The sequence below is a fragment of the Oncorhynchus gorbuscha genome, linkage group LG13, assembly GCF_021184085.1.
Source record: "Oncorhynchus gorbuscha isolate QuinsamMale2020 ecotype Even-year linkage group LG13, OgorEven_v1.0, whole genome shotgun sequence".
NCBI lineage: Eukaryota > Metazoa > Chordata > Actinopteri > Salmoniformes > Salmonidae > Oncorhynchus > Oncorhynchus gorbuscha.
Window position 1 is genome coordinate 36,142,134 of NC_060185.1, and position 17,889 is coordinate 36,160,022.

At 47.6% G+C, this 17,889-nt stretch overlaps 1 protein-coding gene across 6 annotated transcripts in view; it reads left to right on the top strand.

Moving 5' to 3' along the window:
- The window catches only part of LOC123992809 (BCAS3 microtubule associated cell migration factor-like), a 384,557-nt gene that overhangs the window by 179,621 nt on the left and 187,047 nt on the right, over positions 1 to 17,889 (top strand). For all 6 annotated transcript variants that reach the window (XM_046294341.1, XM_046294336.1, XM_046294339.1 and 3 more), the window contains 2 exons: positions 710 to 906; positions 1,098 to 1,195. In XM_046294341.1, the coding sequence (XP_046150297.1) occupies positions 710 to 906; positions 1,098 to 1,195 (295 nt within the window). The remainder of the gene's footprint in view (positions 1 to 709; positions 907 to 1,097; positions 1,196 to 17,889) is intronic.

The window sequence follows — 17,889 nt, forward strand, 5'->3', positions numbered from 1 at the left end:
GCAGAAGGGAGAGGGAATGAGGGGAGAGGGAATGGGGCAGAAGGGAGAGGGAATGAGGGAGAGGGCAGAGGGAATGGGGCGTGAGGGAGAGGGCTAGAGGGAATGGGGCAGAAGGGGGGAGTGGGGGAGAGTCAGGGAGGGAGAGGGAATAAGAAATTGGGAGTAAAAAGAGAAGGTGAAAGCTACTTACAATTGTTGTGTCCTCTCCTCCTCTCCCATCTAGTGTAACATTACTGACAAACCTCTCTGGAGTCTGCCACTGTCATGTTAAGGCCCACCATGCCATCTCTCAGGGGGAAGACTCTGCGGACAGCTGTTCCTGAGCCTTAACGGCCACGGTAGCATTTCTCAGAAATGATGACGCTAATGTGGCTCTGACGCTCGTCCTCTAATCCTGTTGCCATGGAAATCTGTCTCCCTCATTTCCTCTTCCCCTACTGCACACAGCCGCCAGCTCATTGTGACTACAGCGTCTTGTCTCTGTGGGCAACAGGCTCTAGTCTGACAGGTTTACATCTAGAACGGATGTGGACAGTGACGCTGTAGTAGTTATTTTATTCATCCCAAATGGGAAACTGGTTTTCAGCAGTTTGTACACAAACACAGCAGCAGTATTTTAGTTTAACCTAAGTGAAATAAGAAGGTAACTGCACTATTCCAGTGGTTTTATGTTGCTAGCATGCTAATGTTATGGTCTGACCCCTACCAGGTGGAGATAGTCACCCACACAGGGCCTCACCGTCGGCTGTGGATGGGTCCTCAGTTCCAGTTTAAGACCATCCACCCATCTGGTCAGACTACGGTCATCTCCTCCTCCTCCTCCGTGCTGCAGTCCCAGGGCCCCAGCGACATTCAACAGCCTCTGTTGGACTTCCACACTGATGACCTGGACCTACACAGTCTCAGGTAGGTGGACAATCATGCCGCCGTAGTTGTATGTGACTTCTGTTATTTTGAACAGGTCTTGCAAAAATAAGATCTTATCTCAATTATTCTATGATATATATATATATATATATATATAATATCTATAAATGTAGCATAACAGCAGTTAAATAAACACATACATAAGTAGCTGTACATTTCTGTGTGTGTAGGATCCAGCCCGTGCGTTCTGAGCCGGTCAGCATGCCTGGTTCCTCTCGGCTGGTGGCTGAACGGAGGGGACAGGGGACGGTCATTGATATAGGATCGGGTAGGAATCATGCTACTATATACTATACTATTCTACCTGTCTGTGTTGATATATGTATATATGTGGTATGAGACTGTGTACAAGTGTCTTCACCTTGTTCAGCACAGAAGGAGGTCTGTACACACACACACACACACACACACACACACACACACACACACACACACACACACACACACACACACACACACACACACACACACACACACACACACACACACACACACACACACACACACACGTAAATGCAAGACCTGTGACCTGTGTCAACTGTATCTCATTCATAGTGATCGTAACATTATGACTGTGGGTCTGGCGTACACCCCAGCCTTTGTTTTCCTCTTCAAACACGCAGAACCACGTTAAACCACATAATGACCTACATGATCATCTACTCTGACTTTTCACAGTGTCCAAGCCGGAGATAGTCCTAGTGATGACATAATCATAACCCTGCATTGTGATTGGCCTGATCTGTGTATTAGATTAGATTGATCTGCTTTAAAGATGGTCTCTTTTTACGTTTGGCCTTTCTTCTTCTGATGTTAGGGTTTAATCCAATCATGTTGAGATGAAAGCTGGCACATACAGTATTGTTCTCTAGTATTGTCGTTGTACTGATCTTGTGAGAATCCCAATTGGATTTAGTGCTCGGTTTTTTTCTGTCATTCTGAAGCCACCGTTAGGATCAATGTGACTGGTATGATGTCTTGGTATTTCTGCCGTGTGTTTATTATGGTCTTATGTCTGTAGAAGGTACAGTAACCTAGCCCTGTTTGTTTTATTCACCCTGTATCTTCGCTTGAAGCGTGTTTTGACGAGGTATCTCACTCCCTTTCACCATAAACCAAAATCATCTACAAAGTGCATTCTTACCTGGTTTGAACCAGGAAGGCTTCCCTCTCTCCTTGTTGTCTGGAGGACTGAAGGAAGAGAGGAGAAGAGACGAGAGGAGGTAGGAGATGAGGAAGGGAGGAGGAGGGTGGTGATAGTTATCAGTCTCTAGCCTGCCACCGGTGTGGCGCCTCTTCTTATCAGACACACATCGCTTTTGTCTTTCCTTCAAAAAGGGCAAGTGTGTGTGTGTGTGTGTTTTAGCATGGATTAGTGCAGTTTGTGTGTTTGTGTGTGCGTGCACGTTTTTTTGCAGCTAATGTAGCCAAAGTCCCAGCAACTTGTGATTGTATAAGTGCGTAGTGGCAGTAACATCAGTCATACGGTAAGTTCCACTGTAGAGACTCTTCCAGTCATTGGGACTCATAGACAGTCTCCCCAGTGTCTGGGATGTTATCTCTGTATATGCTGTATCCTACACTATACACTCTACTAGGACATTCCCCAGGGGCTTAGGATTGGGACACAGACACAGACACAGACACAGACACAGACACAGACACAGACACAGACACAGACACACACACACACACACACACACACACACACACACACACACACACACACACACACACACACACACACACACACACACACACACACACACACACACACACACACACACACACACACACACACACACACACATACAAACATAACATAACATACAAGCTCTACAGCCAATGTCTTGATTTTCCTCACTAAACAAAATCAATGGGACCTGCAGCCACTATTATCAGTACTGTATATCTGCTCCCCAAGAGTCACTATGAGGAGGAGGGTGTGTGTGTGTGCTCCACTGTCGTAGACTAGGTGAGTGTGGTATGGCGGAAACCAATGAAACAATGCTAGAGGACACAAAAAGACAGAAAGGCTGTTCATCTTCTCTGTGCTGATAAGTCTCTGACAGGGATCACAGCGTCCCTTCAGTCTGGATAGTTGTTTTGTTATGACTCACTGAAGAAAACACCCTGCTCCTTGTTCTGGAGGAAAACACTTTCTGTGTTTTATCGGGAGCCAGGGATCTAACTAGTGTTGCTGCTTATGATAGAGCAGAGCACGGAGGGAGAGAGAAGATGCAGGCATGTTATGAGTTAGTTATCGGTGGGGTGGGGGGAGTTGGTGTGTCCTCTTGACAGGAGGAGCAGGAGAGATACACGGCACCAAAGACATTTATTGAACACTACTGCCGTTAAGCATTAAAAAGTGTGTGTGTTTAGTCCATTAAAAGGAGACAGTCTTTGTGGTCTAATCAGTGTTGGATCAGCAGTTAACAGCCATTAGAGAGATGAGAATGTCCGAGACACTTCCTGACACTCAGCATTATCACAGCTGACGATGCTGCTGCCCCTCTCACTGATACCACTCATCAAACACACTGAGAGAGAGAGGGAGGTGTGTGTTGTCACCAGCACAGTGCAGCCCCTCAGTCACGTAGTGTCCAGGGCAGGGGGTCTCCCCAGCTGTTGTAGTAAGAGGTGGAGGGATACAATGAATGGAGGAATCGAAGGAAGGATGGTTGAGTCTATTCATAGCTGAACGGCCCAGGAAGGTAGACGGGCACCTGTACACACACACACACACACACACACACACACACACACACACACACACACACACACACACACACACACACACACACACACACACACACACACACACACACACACACACACACACACACACACACACACACACACACACACACACACACACACACACACACACACACACACACACACACACACACACACACACACACACAGAGTAACTGATCCTTAACCCTACACCCCACAATTACCTGAGCAGCCATAAAGGACTCCTGTGTGTGGAGAGATAGTGGTCACATTCACAACTCTACCATTATGCCATATGATCTCTTCCTTTAAGGAAATTGGGGGGAATATCTTTCTTTCATTACCCGTGACCTCACCCCCCCATCTACCCTTCCTTTTCCCCATCCCCATTCTGTCTCTCCTCCCATCAATGGGGTCCTTGTCCCCTCTGCTCTCTAAAGGTTTCACTACTTCCGGCGACCTGGGGGTTACCAGGACAATAAGTTGAGGTGGCACCGCCTGGGGTCACAGTTCTAACAGAGACATCTGTTTCGTCATCACACCCCTGTAATCAGCCTGTGAATGATACCATTCTTATAACCGCACCACTTTGTCTGACTGAGGGTTAGAGAGACAGACAGGGAGGGTTGGAGAGAGAGGGAGGGTTAGAGAGACAGACAGGGAGGGTTAGAGAGAGAGGGAGGGTTAGAGAGACAGACGGGGAGGGTTAGAGAGACAGACGGGGAGGGTTAGAGAGACAGACAGGGAGGGTTAGAGAGACAGACAGGGAGGGTTGGAGAGACCGAGGGAGGGTTAGAGAGATGAGGGAGGGTTGGAGAGACCGAGGGAGGGTTAGAGAGAGAGGGAGGTTTAGAGAGACCGAGGGAGGGTTAGAAAGACAGGGAGGGAGGGTTAGAGAGACCGAGGGAGGGTTAGAGAGACCGAGGGAGGGTTAGAGAGACCGAGGGAGGGTTAGAGAGACAGACAGGGAGGGTTAGAGAGACCGAGGGAGGGTTAGATAGACCGAGGGAGGGTTAGAGAGACCGAGGGAGGGTTAGAGAGACCGAGGGAGGGTTAGAGAGAGAGAGGGAGGGTTAGAGAGCGAGAGGGGGATGTTTAGAGAGAGAGGGATGTTTAGAGAGAGAGGGAGGGTTAGAGAGAGAGGGAGGGTTAGAGAGAGAGGGAGGGTTAGAGAGAGAGGGAGGGTTAGAGAGAGAGGGAGGGTTAGAGAGAGGGAGGGTTAGAGAGAGGGAGGGTTAGAGAGGGATGTTTAGAGAGAGAGGGAGGATTAGAGAGAGAGGAGGGTTAGAGAGGGTTAGAGAGAGGGAGGGTTAGAGAGAGGGAGGGTTAGGGAGGGTTAGAGCGAGAGGGAGGGTTAGAGAGACAGACGGGGAACGTTGGAGAGAGAGGGATGTTTAGAGAGAGAGGGAGGATTAGAGAGAGAGGGAGGGTTAGAGAGAGAGGGAGGGTTAGAGAGAGAGGGAGGGTTAGAGAGAGGGGGAGGGTTAGAGAGAGGGAGGGTTAGAGAGAGAGGGAGGGTTAGAGAGAGAGGGAGGGTTAGAGAGAGAGGGAGGGTTAGAGAGAGGGAGGGTTAGAGAGAGAGGGAGGGTTAGAGAGAGGGGAGGGTTAGAGAGAGGGGGAGGGTTAGAGAGAGGGAGGGTTAGAGAGAGGGAGGGTTAGAGCGAGAGGGAGGGTTAGAGCGAGAGGGAGGGTTAGAGCGAGAGGGAGGGTTAGAGAGACAGACGGGGAGGGTTAGAGAGACCGAGGGAGGGTTAGCGAGACAGACAGGGAGGGTTAGCGAGACAGACAGGGAGGGTTAGCGAGACCGAGGGAGGGTTAGCGAGACCGAGGGAGGGTTAGCGAGACCGAGGGAGGGTTAGCGAGACCGAGGGAGGGTTAGCGAGACCGAGGGAGGGTTAGCGAGACCGAGGGAGGGTTAGAGAGACCGAGAGGTTTAGAAAGAGAGGGAGGTTTAGAGAGAGAGGGAGGTTTAGAGAGAGAGGGAGGTTTAGAGAGAGAGGGAGGTTTAGAGAGAGAGGGAGGTTTAGAGAGAGAGATTGAGGGTTAGAGAGAGAGGGAGGTTTAGAGAGGGAGGGAGGGTTAGAGAGAGGGAGGGAGGGTTAGAGAGAGGGAGGGAGGGTTAGAGAGAGGGAGGGAGGGTTAGAGAGAGGGAGGGAGGGTTAGAGAGAGAGGGAGGTTTAGAGAGAGAGGGAGGTTTAGAGAGAGAGGAAGGTTTAGAGAGAGAGGGAGGGTTAGAGAGACCGAGACCGAGGGAGGGTTAGAGAGACCGAGGGAGGGTTAGAGAGACCGAGGGAGGGTTAGAGAGACCGAGGGAGGGTTAGAGGGACCGAGGGAGGGTTAGAGAGACCGAGGGAGGGTTAGAGAGACCGAGGGAGGGTTAGAGAGACCGAGGGAGGGTTAGAGAGACCGAGGGAGGGTTAGAGAGACCGAGGGAGGGTTAGAGAGCCCGAGGGAGGGTTAGAGAGCCCGAGGGAGGGTTAGAGAGCCCGAGGGAGGGTTAGAGAGCCCGAGGGAGGGTTAGAGAGCCCGAGGGAGGGTTAGAGAGCCCGAGGGAGGGTTAGAGAGCCCGAGGGAGGGTTAGAGAGCCCGAGGGAGGGTTAGAGAGACCGAGGGAGGGTTAGAGAGACCGAGGGAGGGTTAGAGAGACCGAGGGAGGGTTAGAGAGACCGAGGGAGGGTTAGAGAGACCGAGGGAGGGTTAGAGAGACCGAGGGAGGGTTAGAGAGACCGAGGGAGGGTTAGAGAGACCGAGGGAGGGTTGGAGAGCCCGAGGGAGAGTTAGAGAGACAGACAGGGAGGGTTGGAGAGGGAGGGTTAGAGACGGAGAGCGAGCAAGAGGGGAAAGGGGGAGTGAGAGAGAGAGACACACAGGCCTGGCTTTTCTATCCCTCCTACTATCTCTCCCTCCCTCTGTCCTTTTCTTTCTTCCTTTTCTTCCTGGGGAGATGACAGTAAATGGGTTTTGGTAGCATGGTAACCACATGTAAGGATTTATTGTGTGGGTGCATGAAATGGATGGAAGCTGGAAGAGTGTGTGTGTGTGTGACATTGGACATTGATTAGTGTGTTGTTGTGTTAGTCCACATTTGAGCAGGAGGGAATGTGTGGGGGGTGCACTGTGCTGATCTCACTAGGATTGTTTGAAGTGCTGTGCCAGTGTACGCCATATGTTTTCGTGTGTGTGTGTGTGTGTGTGTGTGTGTGTGTGTGTGTGTGTGTGTGTGTGTGTGTGTGTGTGTGTGTGTGTGTGTGTGTGTGTGTGTGTGTGTGTGTGTGTGTGTGTGTGTGTGTGTGTGTGTGTGTGTGTGTGATATTTATGTGTGTGTGGCCCTGGCTGTGTGTGAGTGATGCCAGAGGGCAGTGGATACTGAACAGCTGCTGTTTAGAGCAACTTTAAAAACACCAATGTGTCGGGCATCTGCTGTGTGTTCCCCGTTCAACCTGCACACTGTAGAGTGGGGGTGTGAGGGTACATCTGCTGTGTGTTCCCCGTTCAACCTGCACACTGTAGAGTGGGGGTGTGAGGGTACATCTGCTGTGTGTTCCCGGTTCAACCTGCACACTGTAGAGTGGGGGTGTGAGGGTACATCTGCTGTGTGTTCCCCGTTCAACCTGCACACTGTAGAGTGGGGGTGTGAGGGTACATCTGCTGTGTGTTCCCCGTTCAACCTGCACACTGTAGAGTGGGGGTGTGAGGGTACATCTGCTGTGTGTTCATCAACCTGCACACTGTAGAGTGGGGGTGTGAGGGTACATCTGCTGTGTGTTCCCCGTTCAACCTGCACACTGTAGAGTGGGGGTGTGAGGGTACATCTGCTGTGTGTTCCCCGTTCAACCTGCACACTGTAGAGTGGGGGTGTGAGGGTACATCTGCTGTGTGTTCCCTGTTCAACCTGCACACTGTAGAGTGGGGGTGTGAGGGTACATCTGCTGTGTGTTCCCCGTTCAACCTGCACACTGTATATAGGGTGTGTGAGTGGGGGTATGAGGTTACATCTGCTAGGACACTCCAGACCCCTGTAAGTGTCTCTCTTAACTGTCATGGATATGTCTATGTGTATATGTAGAATGGGTGCATGTGTGTGAGGGACACACACACACACAGATGCCAATATACCCACACACCCTAAGCCTGCATGGCAGGGGGTGTAGTGTCAATTTGGGGACGACATGTCAGTTTGGAGACAATGCCATCCCTAAATACACATGACCTCATACCAAGCTGCAGAGTGCCCCTTTACCCTCCATGTAAGGCACTGGGCTGGTGTGGACACACCAGCGTGGATGGATGTGTTTCTCTGGGTATAGACAGCCCAGGAACATTGTCTCTCCATCCCTTATGTCTCTCCAGGGGAGGAGTCCTTGTCATCATGGTTAACACTGACAAGTCGACTAGACACCCAGCAAAGTTTGGGGACAACACTCACTTTTTCCTTCTCTCTTTCCCTCCATTCCTATCACTTCATCCCTCCCTCTCTCTCACCAGCATATGCCTCACACACTCTACCACCCTCCCATCTCTCCCTCGTCTCCCTGACACTAACTCTCTTTGACAGTGTCTCCATTGCGGTGTGGGATAATCCACTGGGCGGGGTGTTAAAGTAGGACCCAACCGGCCCTCTCAGCTCCATAATGGATCGATCCGGACGGCCCCACAGCCGGCTGCTGTAATGGTATTTTTTACACCTAGCTAGCAGAGGCAGAGCAGAGTAACGCTAATGCACGCCACCGCACTCCAACACACTCCCTCCTTAAAAATGAATAGGTGATGGAATGAGAAAGCACTCACGACGAGGAGGCGAAACGAGAGAGAGATGGATAGAAAGAGAGAGGTGGATAGAAAGAGATGGATAGAAAGAGATGGATAGAGAGAGATGGATAGAAAAAGAGATGGATAGAGAGAGAGAGATGGATATAAAGAGATGGATAGAAAGAGATGGATAGAGAGAGAGAGGTGGATATAAAGAGATGGATAGAAAGAGATGGATAAAGAAAGAGATGGATAGAAAGAGAGGATGGATAGAAAAAGAGATGGATAGAAAGAGATGGATAAAGAGAAAGATGGAGAGAGAGATGGATAAAAAGAGATGGATAGAGAGAGAGAGGTGGATATAAAGAGATGGATAGAAAGAGATGGATAGAGAGAGAGAGGTGGATATAAAGAGATGGATATAAAGAGATGGAAAGAGAGATGGATAGAAAGAGATGGATATAAAGAGATGGATAGAAAGAGATGGATAGAGAGAGATGGATATAAAGAGATGGATATAAAGAGATGGATAGAGAGAGAGAGGTGGATATAAAGAGATGGATATAAAGAGATGGATAGAGAGAGAGAGGTGGATATAAAGAGATGGATATAAAGAGATGGATAGAGAGAGAGAGGTGGATATAAAGAGATGGATATAAAGAGATGGATAGAGAGAGAGAGGTGGATATAAAGAGATGGATAGAAAGAGAGAGGTGGATATAAAGAGATGGATAGAGAGAGAGAGGTGGATATAAAGAGATGGATAGAGAGAGAGAGGTGGATATAAAGAGATGGATATAAAGAGATGGATAGAGAGAGAGAGGTGGATATAAAGAGATGGATAGAGAGAGAGAGGTGGATATAAAGAGATGGATATAAAGAGATGGATGGATAGAGAGAGAGGTGGATATAAAGAGATGGATAGAGAGAGAGATGGATATAAAGAGATGGATATAAAGAGATGGATATAAAGAGAGATGGATATAAAGAGATGGATAGAGAGATGGATAGAAAGAGAGAGAGAGGTGGATATAAAGAGATGGATAGAAAGAGATGGATAGAGAGAGAGATGGATAGAAAGAGAGAGGTGGATATAAAGAGATGGATAGAAAGAGATGGATAGAGAGAGATGGATAGAAAAAGAGATGGATAGAGAGAGAGAGATGGATATAAAGAGATGGATAGAAAGAGATGGATAGAGAGAGAGAGAGGTGGATATAAAGAGATGGATAGAAAGAGATGGATAGAGAGAGAGAGGTGGATATAAAGAGATGGATAGAAAGAGATGGATAGAGAGAGAGAGGTGGATATAAAGAGATGGATATAAAGAGATGGATAGAGAGAGAGAGATGGATATAAAGAGATGGATAGAAAGAGATGGATAGAGAGAGAGAGGTGGATATAAAGAGATGGATAGAAAGAGATGGATAGAGAGAGAGAGGTGGATATAAAGAGATGGATAGAAAGAGATGGATAGAGAGAGAGGTGGATATAAAGAGATGGATAGAAAGAGATGGATAGAGAGAGAGAGGTGGATATAAAGAGATGGATGGATAGAGAGAGAGAGATGGATATAAAGAGATGGATAGAAAGAGATGGATAGAGAGAGAGAGATGGATATAAAGAGATGGATAAAAAGAGATGGATAGATGGAGAGAGAGGATGGATGGATAAAGAGATGGATATAAAGAGATGGATAGAGAGAGAGAGGATGGATATAAAGAGATGGATAGAAAGAGATGGATAGAGAGAGAGAGAGTGGATATAAAGAGATGGATAGAAAGAGATGGATAGAAAGAGAGATGGAGAGGTGGATATAAAGAGATGGATAAAGAGAGAGAGGTGGATATAAAGAGATGGATAGAAAGAGATGGATAGATAAAGAGAGAGATGGATATAAAGAGATGGATAGAAAGAGATGGATAGAAAGAGAGAGGTGGATATAAAGAGATGGATAGAGAGAGAGAGATGGATATAAAGAGATGGATAGAAAGAGATGGATAGAGAGAGAGAGGTGGATATAAAGAGATGGATAGAAAGAGATGGATAGAAAGAGAGAGATGGATAAAGAGAGAGATGGATAGAAAGAGAGAGATGGATATAAGAGAGATGGATATAAAGAGATGGATAGAAAGAGAGATGGATGGATATAAAGAGATGGATAGAGAGAGAGAGATGGATGGATAAAGAGATGGATAGAAAGAGATGGATAGAGAGAGAGAGATGGGTGGATATAAAGAGATGGATATAAGAGAGATGGGAGAGGATATAAAGAGATGGATAGAAAAGAGGTGGAGATGGATAGAGAGAGAGGTGGATATAAAGAGATGGATAGAGAGAGAGATGGATAGAGAGAGAGAGGTGGATATAAAGAGATGGATAGAAAGAGATGGATAGAGAGAGAGAGGTGGATATAAAGAGATGGATAGAAAGAGATGGATAGAGAGAGATGGATGGATATAAAGAGATGGATAGAGAGAGATGGATAGAGAGAGAGAGATGGATATAAAGAGATGGATAGAGAGAGATGGATAGAGAGAGAGATGGATATAAAGAGATGGATAGAGAGAGAGAGGTGGATATAAAGAGATGGATAGAAAGAGATGGATAGAAAAAGAGATGGATGGATAGAAAGAGAGATGGATGGATAGAAAGAGATGGATAAAGAGAGAGATGGATAGATGGAAAGAGATTGATAAAGAGAGAGATGGATAGATGGAAAGAGATTGATAAAGAGAGAGATGGATAGAAAGAGAGAGATGGAAAGAAAGAGAGAGATTGATAAAGAGAGAGATGGATAGAAAGAGAGATGGATAGATGGATAGAAAGAGAGAGATGGATAGATGGAAAGAGATTGATAAAGAGAGAGATGGATAGAAAGAGAGATGGATAAAGAGAGAGATGGATAGAAAGAGAGAGATGGATGGATAGAAAGAGAGATGGATAAAGAGAGAGATGGATAGAAAGAGAGAGATGGAAAGAAAGAGAGATGGATAGAAAGAGAGGATGGATAGAAAGAGAGATGGATAGATGGATAGAAAGAGAGATGGATAGATGGATAGAAAGAGAGAGATGGATAAAGAGAGAGATGGATAAAGAGAGAGATGGATAGATGGAAAGAGATTGATAAAGAGAGAGATGGATAGAAAGAGAGATGGATAAAGAGAGAGATGGATAGAAGAGAGAGATGGATGGATAGAAAGAGAGATGGATAAAGAGAGAGATGGATAGAAAGAGAGAGATGGATGGATGGATAGAAAGAGAGATGGATAAAGAGAGAGATGGATAGAAAGAGAGAGATGGATGGATAGAAAGAGAGATGGATAAAGAGAGAGATGGATAGAAAAGAGATGGATAAAGAGAGAGATGGATAGAAAGAGAGAGATTGATAAAGAGAAAGATGGATAGAAAGAGAGAGATGGATAGAAAGAGAGAGATGGATAAAGAGAAAGATGGATAGAAAAGAGAGAGATGGATAAAGAGAGAGATGGATAGAGAAGAGAGAGATGGATAGAAAGAGAGAGATGGAAGAAAGAGAGATGGATAAAGAGAGAGATGGATAGATGGAAAGAGATTGATAAAGAGAGAGATGGATAGAAAGAGAGAGATTGATAAAGAGAAAGATGGATAGAAAGAGAGAGATTGATAGAAAGAGAGAGATTGATAAAGAGAGAGATGGATAGAAAGAGAGAGATTGATAAAGAGAAAGATGGATAGAAAGAGAGAGATTGATAGAAAGAGAGAGATTGATAAAGAGAGAGATGGATAGAAAGAGAGAGATTGATAAAGAGAAAGATGGATATAAAGAGAAAGATGGATAGAAAGAGAGAGATTGATAAAGAGAAAGATGGATATAAAGAGAAAGATGGATAGAAAGAGAGAGATTGATAAAGAGAAAGATGGATATAAAGAGAAAGATGGATAGAAAGAGAGAGATTGATAAAGAGAAAGATGGATATAAAGAGAGAGATGGATAGAAAGAGAGAGATTGATAAAGAGAAAGATGGATAGAAAGAGAGAGATGGATAGAAAGAGAGAGATTGATAAAGAGAGAGATGGATAGAAAGAGAGAGATTGATAAAGAGAGAGATGGATAGAAAGAGAGAGATTGATAAAGAGAGAGATGGATAGAAAGAGAGAGATTGATAAAGAGAGAGATGGATAGAAAAGAGAGATGGATAAAGAGAAAGATGGATAAAGAGAGAGATGGATAGAAAGAGAGAGATTGATAAAGAGAAAGATGGATAGAAAGAGAGAGATGGATAGAAAGAGAGAGATGGATAGAAAGAGAGAGATTGATAAAGAGAGAGATGGATAGAAAGAGAGAGATTGATAAAGAGAGAGATGGATAGAAAGAGAGAGATGGATAGAGAGAGAGATGGATAGAAAGAGAGAGATGGATAAGGAGAGAGATGGATAGAAAGAGAGAGATTGATAAAGAGAAAGATGGATAGAAAAAGAGGGTTTCTTTGTCACTCATTTTTTTCTAGTGTCTCGCTGTCTTTCTTTCTATTTCCGTCTAGAAAATCTAAAATGTTCTGTTCAGTCCTGTTGGAGTTGTGGGGGAACATCGCCCCACCTAAGTAATTGGAGTGGAAACTTTGCTATTTCACAAAGCCCAAATGGCACACAATGGTTGTTTTGTAATTATTTTGGTCTTCTTATGGTTTTGTCCCTGTATGGGTGGAGTTGTGGAATTGAAATTAGGAGCTGTTGAGGGATTGGCCGGGCTGGAGGGTTGAAAGGGCATTTCCATGGTTTCCAATGGTAAGTCAGTGTCATAGAATGGTCAGGTGAAGACGAACTACCCCCCTTTCTTCCTGTCTTCTCTGCCATGTCTTTCTCTCTCTCCCTTCCTCCCCTGGTCGGTCAGCCCCAGGCCTCAGTATCCAGGTGTGGAGATGCTGCAGGTCATTTCCTCTGCAGGTGTGTGTGTATGTTAGATGATATCTGCTCACCTGGTCCACTCCAGCCACAGAGGCAGTCTTTGTGTATTCATTGTAGTGGGCAACACACACACCCCTCCAGCCAAGTCACCTTCCAGCTAACGGAAGGAGGGAGCAGTCTTTCCCTCCTCACCTGGACATTAGGTCCCATGCCTGTTTTACTGGAGTGTGTTTCCAATCACCGGTGGAACGTGAAAAATGTCCGCTTGGGAATTCCACCCTGGCTTCCTGTGTGCGGCCATAGGTAGAGAATGATGAAGAGAAAGAAAGAAAGAGAGAGAGAGACAGCGAAAGGACATGCTCCTTCAGAGTCAGCCTCATCAGCAGTAGCATCATCTCTAGGAAACATAAAAGGGAGGAAAAGAAAGAAAGCGAGAGGGACAGAACGTGAACCTCTGATGTGATGTCCACTGGTTCTGTCAGCACCTCTGCTGCTTCGTAGCGTCTTCACTGTCGGCCCAAAACCAACCTGACACTTTTCTTAGTGAGCTCTTTCTTTGTCCTTTTCTTCAGTCTTGAATATGTTGTAATATGCAGTTGTGTGTTGTCTGTGTGTCATGAGGTTTTATATGTTTGTGAAAGTGCAGAAAGTGCATGTTTATGCAGGTATACTGCAAGTGTCTATTTTTGCATGTGTTTGTTTTTTGTATTTTGCTGCTTGTGCAGTCCATTGCTGTCTCTTGAATGGCCTCTTTTTCCCCCCCATCTTTTCTCCCTCTTTCCTCCCTGTCTCTCGCTGTCTCCCTCTCTCCTCCTTGTCTCTTGCTGTCTCCCTCTCTCCTCCTTGTCTCTTGCTGTCTCCCTCTCTCCTCCTTGTCTCTTGCTGTCTCCCTCTCTCCTCCTTGTCTCTCGCTGTCTCCCTCTTTCCTCCGTCTCTCGCTGTCTCCCTCTTTCCTCCGTCTCTCGCTGTCTCCCTCTTTCCTCCCTGTCTCTCGCTGTCTCCCTCTTTCCTCCTCCCTGTCTCCCTCTTTCCTCCCTGTCTCTCGCTGTCTCCCTCTTTCCTCCCTGTCTCTCGCTGTCTCCCTCTTTCCTCCCTGTCTCTCGCTGTCTCTCTTTCCTCCTTGTCTCTCGCTGTCTCTCGCTGTCTCCCTCTTTCCTCCCTGTCTCTCGCTGTCTCCCTCTCTCCTCCCTGTCTCTCGCTGTCTCCCTCTTTCCTCCCTGTCTCTCGCTGTCTCTCTTTCCTCCCTGTCTCTCACTGTCTCCCTCTTTCCTCCCTGTCTCTCGCTGTCTCCCTCTTTCCTCCCTGTCTCTCGCTGTCTCTCTCTTTCCTCCCTGTCTCTCGCTGTCTCTCTCTTTCCTCCCTGTCTCTCGCTGTCTCTCTCTTTCCTCCCTGTCTCCCTCTTTCCTCTGTCTCTCGCTTTCTCTCTCTTTCCTCCCTGTCTCTCGCTTTCTCTCTCTTTCCTCCCTGTCTCTCGCTGTCTCCCTATTTCCTCCCTGTCTCTCGCTGTCTCCCTCTTTCCTCCCTGTCTCTCGCTGTCTCTCTTTCCTCCCTGTCTCTCGCTGTCTCCCTCTTTCCTCCCTGTCTCTCGCTGTCTCCCTCTTTCCTCCCTGTCTCTCGCTGTCTCTCTTTCCTCCTTGTCTCTCGCTGTCTCTCGCTTTCTCCCTCTCCTCCCTGTCTCTCTCTTTCCTCCCTGTCTCTCGCTGTCTCCCTCTTTCCTCCCTGTCTCTCGCTGTCTCTCTTTCCTCCCTGTCTCTCGCTGTCTCTCTTTCCTCCCTGTCTCTCGCTGTCTCCCTCTTTCCTCCCTGTCTCTCGCTGTCTCCCTCTTTCCTCCCTGTCTCTCGCTGTCTCCCTCTTTCCTCCCTGTCTCTCGCTGTCTCTCTCTTTCCTCCCCGTCTCTTGCTTTCTCTCTTTCCTCCCTGTCTCTCGCTGTCTCTCTCTTTCCTCCCTGTCTCTCGCTTTCTCTCTCTTTCCTCCCTGTCTCTCGCTGTCTCCCTCTTTCCTCCCTGTCTCTCGTTGTCTCCCTCTTTCCTCCCTGTCTCTCGCTGTCTCTCTTTCCTCCCTGTCTCTCACTGTCTCCCTCTTTCCTCCCTGTCTCTCGCTGTCTCTCTCTTTCCTCCCTGTCTCTCGCTTCCTCCCTGTCTCCCTTTCCTCCCTGTCTCTCGCTGTCTCCCTCTTTTCTCCCTGTCTCTCTCTGTCTCCCTCTTTCCTCCGTCTCTCGCTGTCTCCCTCTTTCCTCCCTGTCTCTCCCTGTCTCCCTCTTTCCTCCCTGTCTCTCGCTGTCTCCCTCTTTCCTCCCTGTCTCTCGTTGTCTCCCTCTTTCCTCCCTGTCTCTCGCTGTCTCCCTCTTTCCTCCCTGTCTCTCGCTGTCTCCCTCTTTCCTCCCTGTCTCTCGCTGTCTCCCTCTTTCCTCCCTGTCTCTCGCTGTCTCCCTCTTTCCTCCCTGTCTCTCGCTGTCTCCCTCTTTCCTCCCTGTCTCCCTCTTTCCTCCCTGTCTCTCGCTGTCTCCCTCTTTCCTCCCTGTCTCTCGCTGTCTCCCTCTTTCCTCCCTGTCTCTCGCTGTCTCCCTCTTTCCTCCCTGTCTCTCTCTTTCCTCCCTGTCTCCCTCTTTCCTCCCTGTCTCTCGTTGTCTCCCTCTTTCCTCCCTGTCTCTCGCTGTCTCTCTCTTTCCTCCCTGTCTCTCGCTGTCTCTCTCTTTCCTCCCTGTCTCTCGCTGTCTCCCTCTTTCCTCCCTGTCTCTCGCTGTCTCCCTCTTTCCTCCCTGTCTCCCTCTTTCCTCCCTGTCTCTCGCTGTCTCCCTCTTTCCTCCCTGTCTCTCGCTGTCTCTCTCTTTCCTCCCCGTCTCTTGCTTTCTCTCTTTCCTCCCTGTCTCTCGCTGTCTCTCTCTTTCCTCCCTGTCTCTCGCTTTCTCTCTCTTTCCTCCATGTCTCTCGCTGTCTCCCTCTTTCCTCCCTGTCTCTCGTTGTCTCCCTCTTTCCTCCCTGTCTCTCGCTGTCTCTCTCTTTCCTCCCTGTCTCTCGCTGTCTCCCTCTTTCCTCCCTGTCTCTCGCTGTCTCCCTCTTTCCTCCCTGTCTCTCGCTGTCTCCCTCTTTCCTCCCTGTCTCTCGCTGTCTCCCTCTTTCCTCCCTGTCTCTCGCTGTCTCCCTCTTTCCTCCCTGTCTCTCGCTGTCTCTCTCTTTCCTCCCTGTCTCTCGCGCTCTCTCTCTTTCCTCCCTGTCTCTCTCTTTCCTCCCTGTCTCTCGCTCTCTCTCTTTCCTCCCTCTCTCTCTTTCCTCCCTCTCTCTCTTTCCTCCCTCTCTCTCTTTCCTCCTTCTCTCTCTCTCTCTCCCTCTCTCTCTCTCTCTCTCTCTCTCTCTCGCTCTCTCTTTCCTCCCTCTCTCTCTCTCCCTCTCTCTCTCTCTCTCTCTCTCTCTCTCTCTCTCTCTCTCTCTCTCTCTCTCTCTCTCTCTCTTTCCTCCCTCTCTCTTCGCTCTCTCCTCTCTCTCTCTCCCTCTCTCTCTCTCTCTCTTTCCGCTCTCTCTCTTTCCGCTCTCTCGCTCTCTCTCTCTCTCTCTCTCGCTGTCTCTCTTCTCCTCCCTCTCTCTCTCTCTCTCTCTCTCTCTCTCTCTCTCTCTCTCTCTCTCTCTCTCTCTCTCTCTCTCTCCCTCCTCCTCTCTCTCCCCCCTCCTCTGTTGTTATCAGTATTGCAGGAAGCTCAAGTTATCACATTCCAGCAGCACACAGCTTAAGTAAGAACCATTCATTTGACGACAGCAGCATAGGACCAGATGTGAACGTCTCTGTCTTTTGATTTGAACTCTTTCCCAGATCCTTATCAATCTAATTTAGCCCTCATTGTCTAGGAGGAGGGGAAAGAGGAGGAGAGAGGGGCTGTGAAACATCAGGCCATACACATGTTCCTAGGCCAGCCTTTTCCCTGAGCTTCATTTTTGGTTACCTCTTACTTTGTGATTTGTGTGATAATAGGATAAATTGTTCTATTAATATTGATCTGTGTTTTTGTTTAGTGTGAGTGTGCATTCCCTTACCCATTTTTCCTTCTATATAATAACACAGACACACCCTAGTGCTCAACACCATCAAAATGAATTCATAAGTTCAGCTCTCCCAAGGCTAGAGGGTGCTGGCCAAGTGCACTGAGCACAGCTCTCTCCAATATGCCTCAAAATAACCCAGACCAGCCGGCTTATGAAACACACATACACACAAACGCATACCGTGTGTGTTTCATTTCATACACACAGGCGGTACTCCCCTCATGTGAGAGCGGAAATGTATTCAGAACCCATAAACACACAAAGAACACACACACACACACTGACACACAGTTTTGTCACACACACTGACACACAGTTTTGTCACACACACAAACTCCCTCCTGAGAACATGTGTTTTCAATGAAGGCTGTGAGGCTGTGAGGCCTGCTCAGACTATATGAAGTCATGTATACTGCCAAACTTCCCTGCACATACTGTTTATATTAATGCCTCTGTATGGAGTGGGGAGATGTGGGTATTGTGTGTGCTTGTAGCATGTGTTTTTGCATATACTGTAAGCATACCGGAATCACTGTGTGTGTGTGTGTGGATG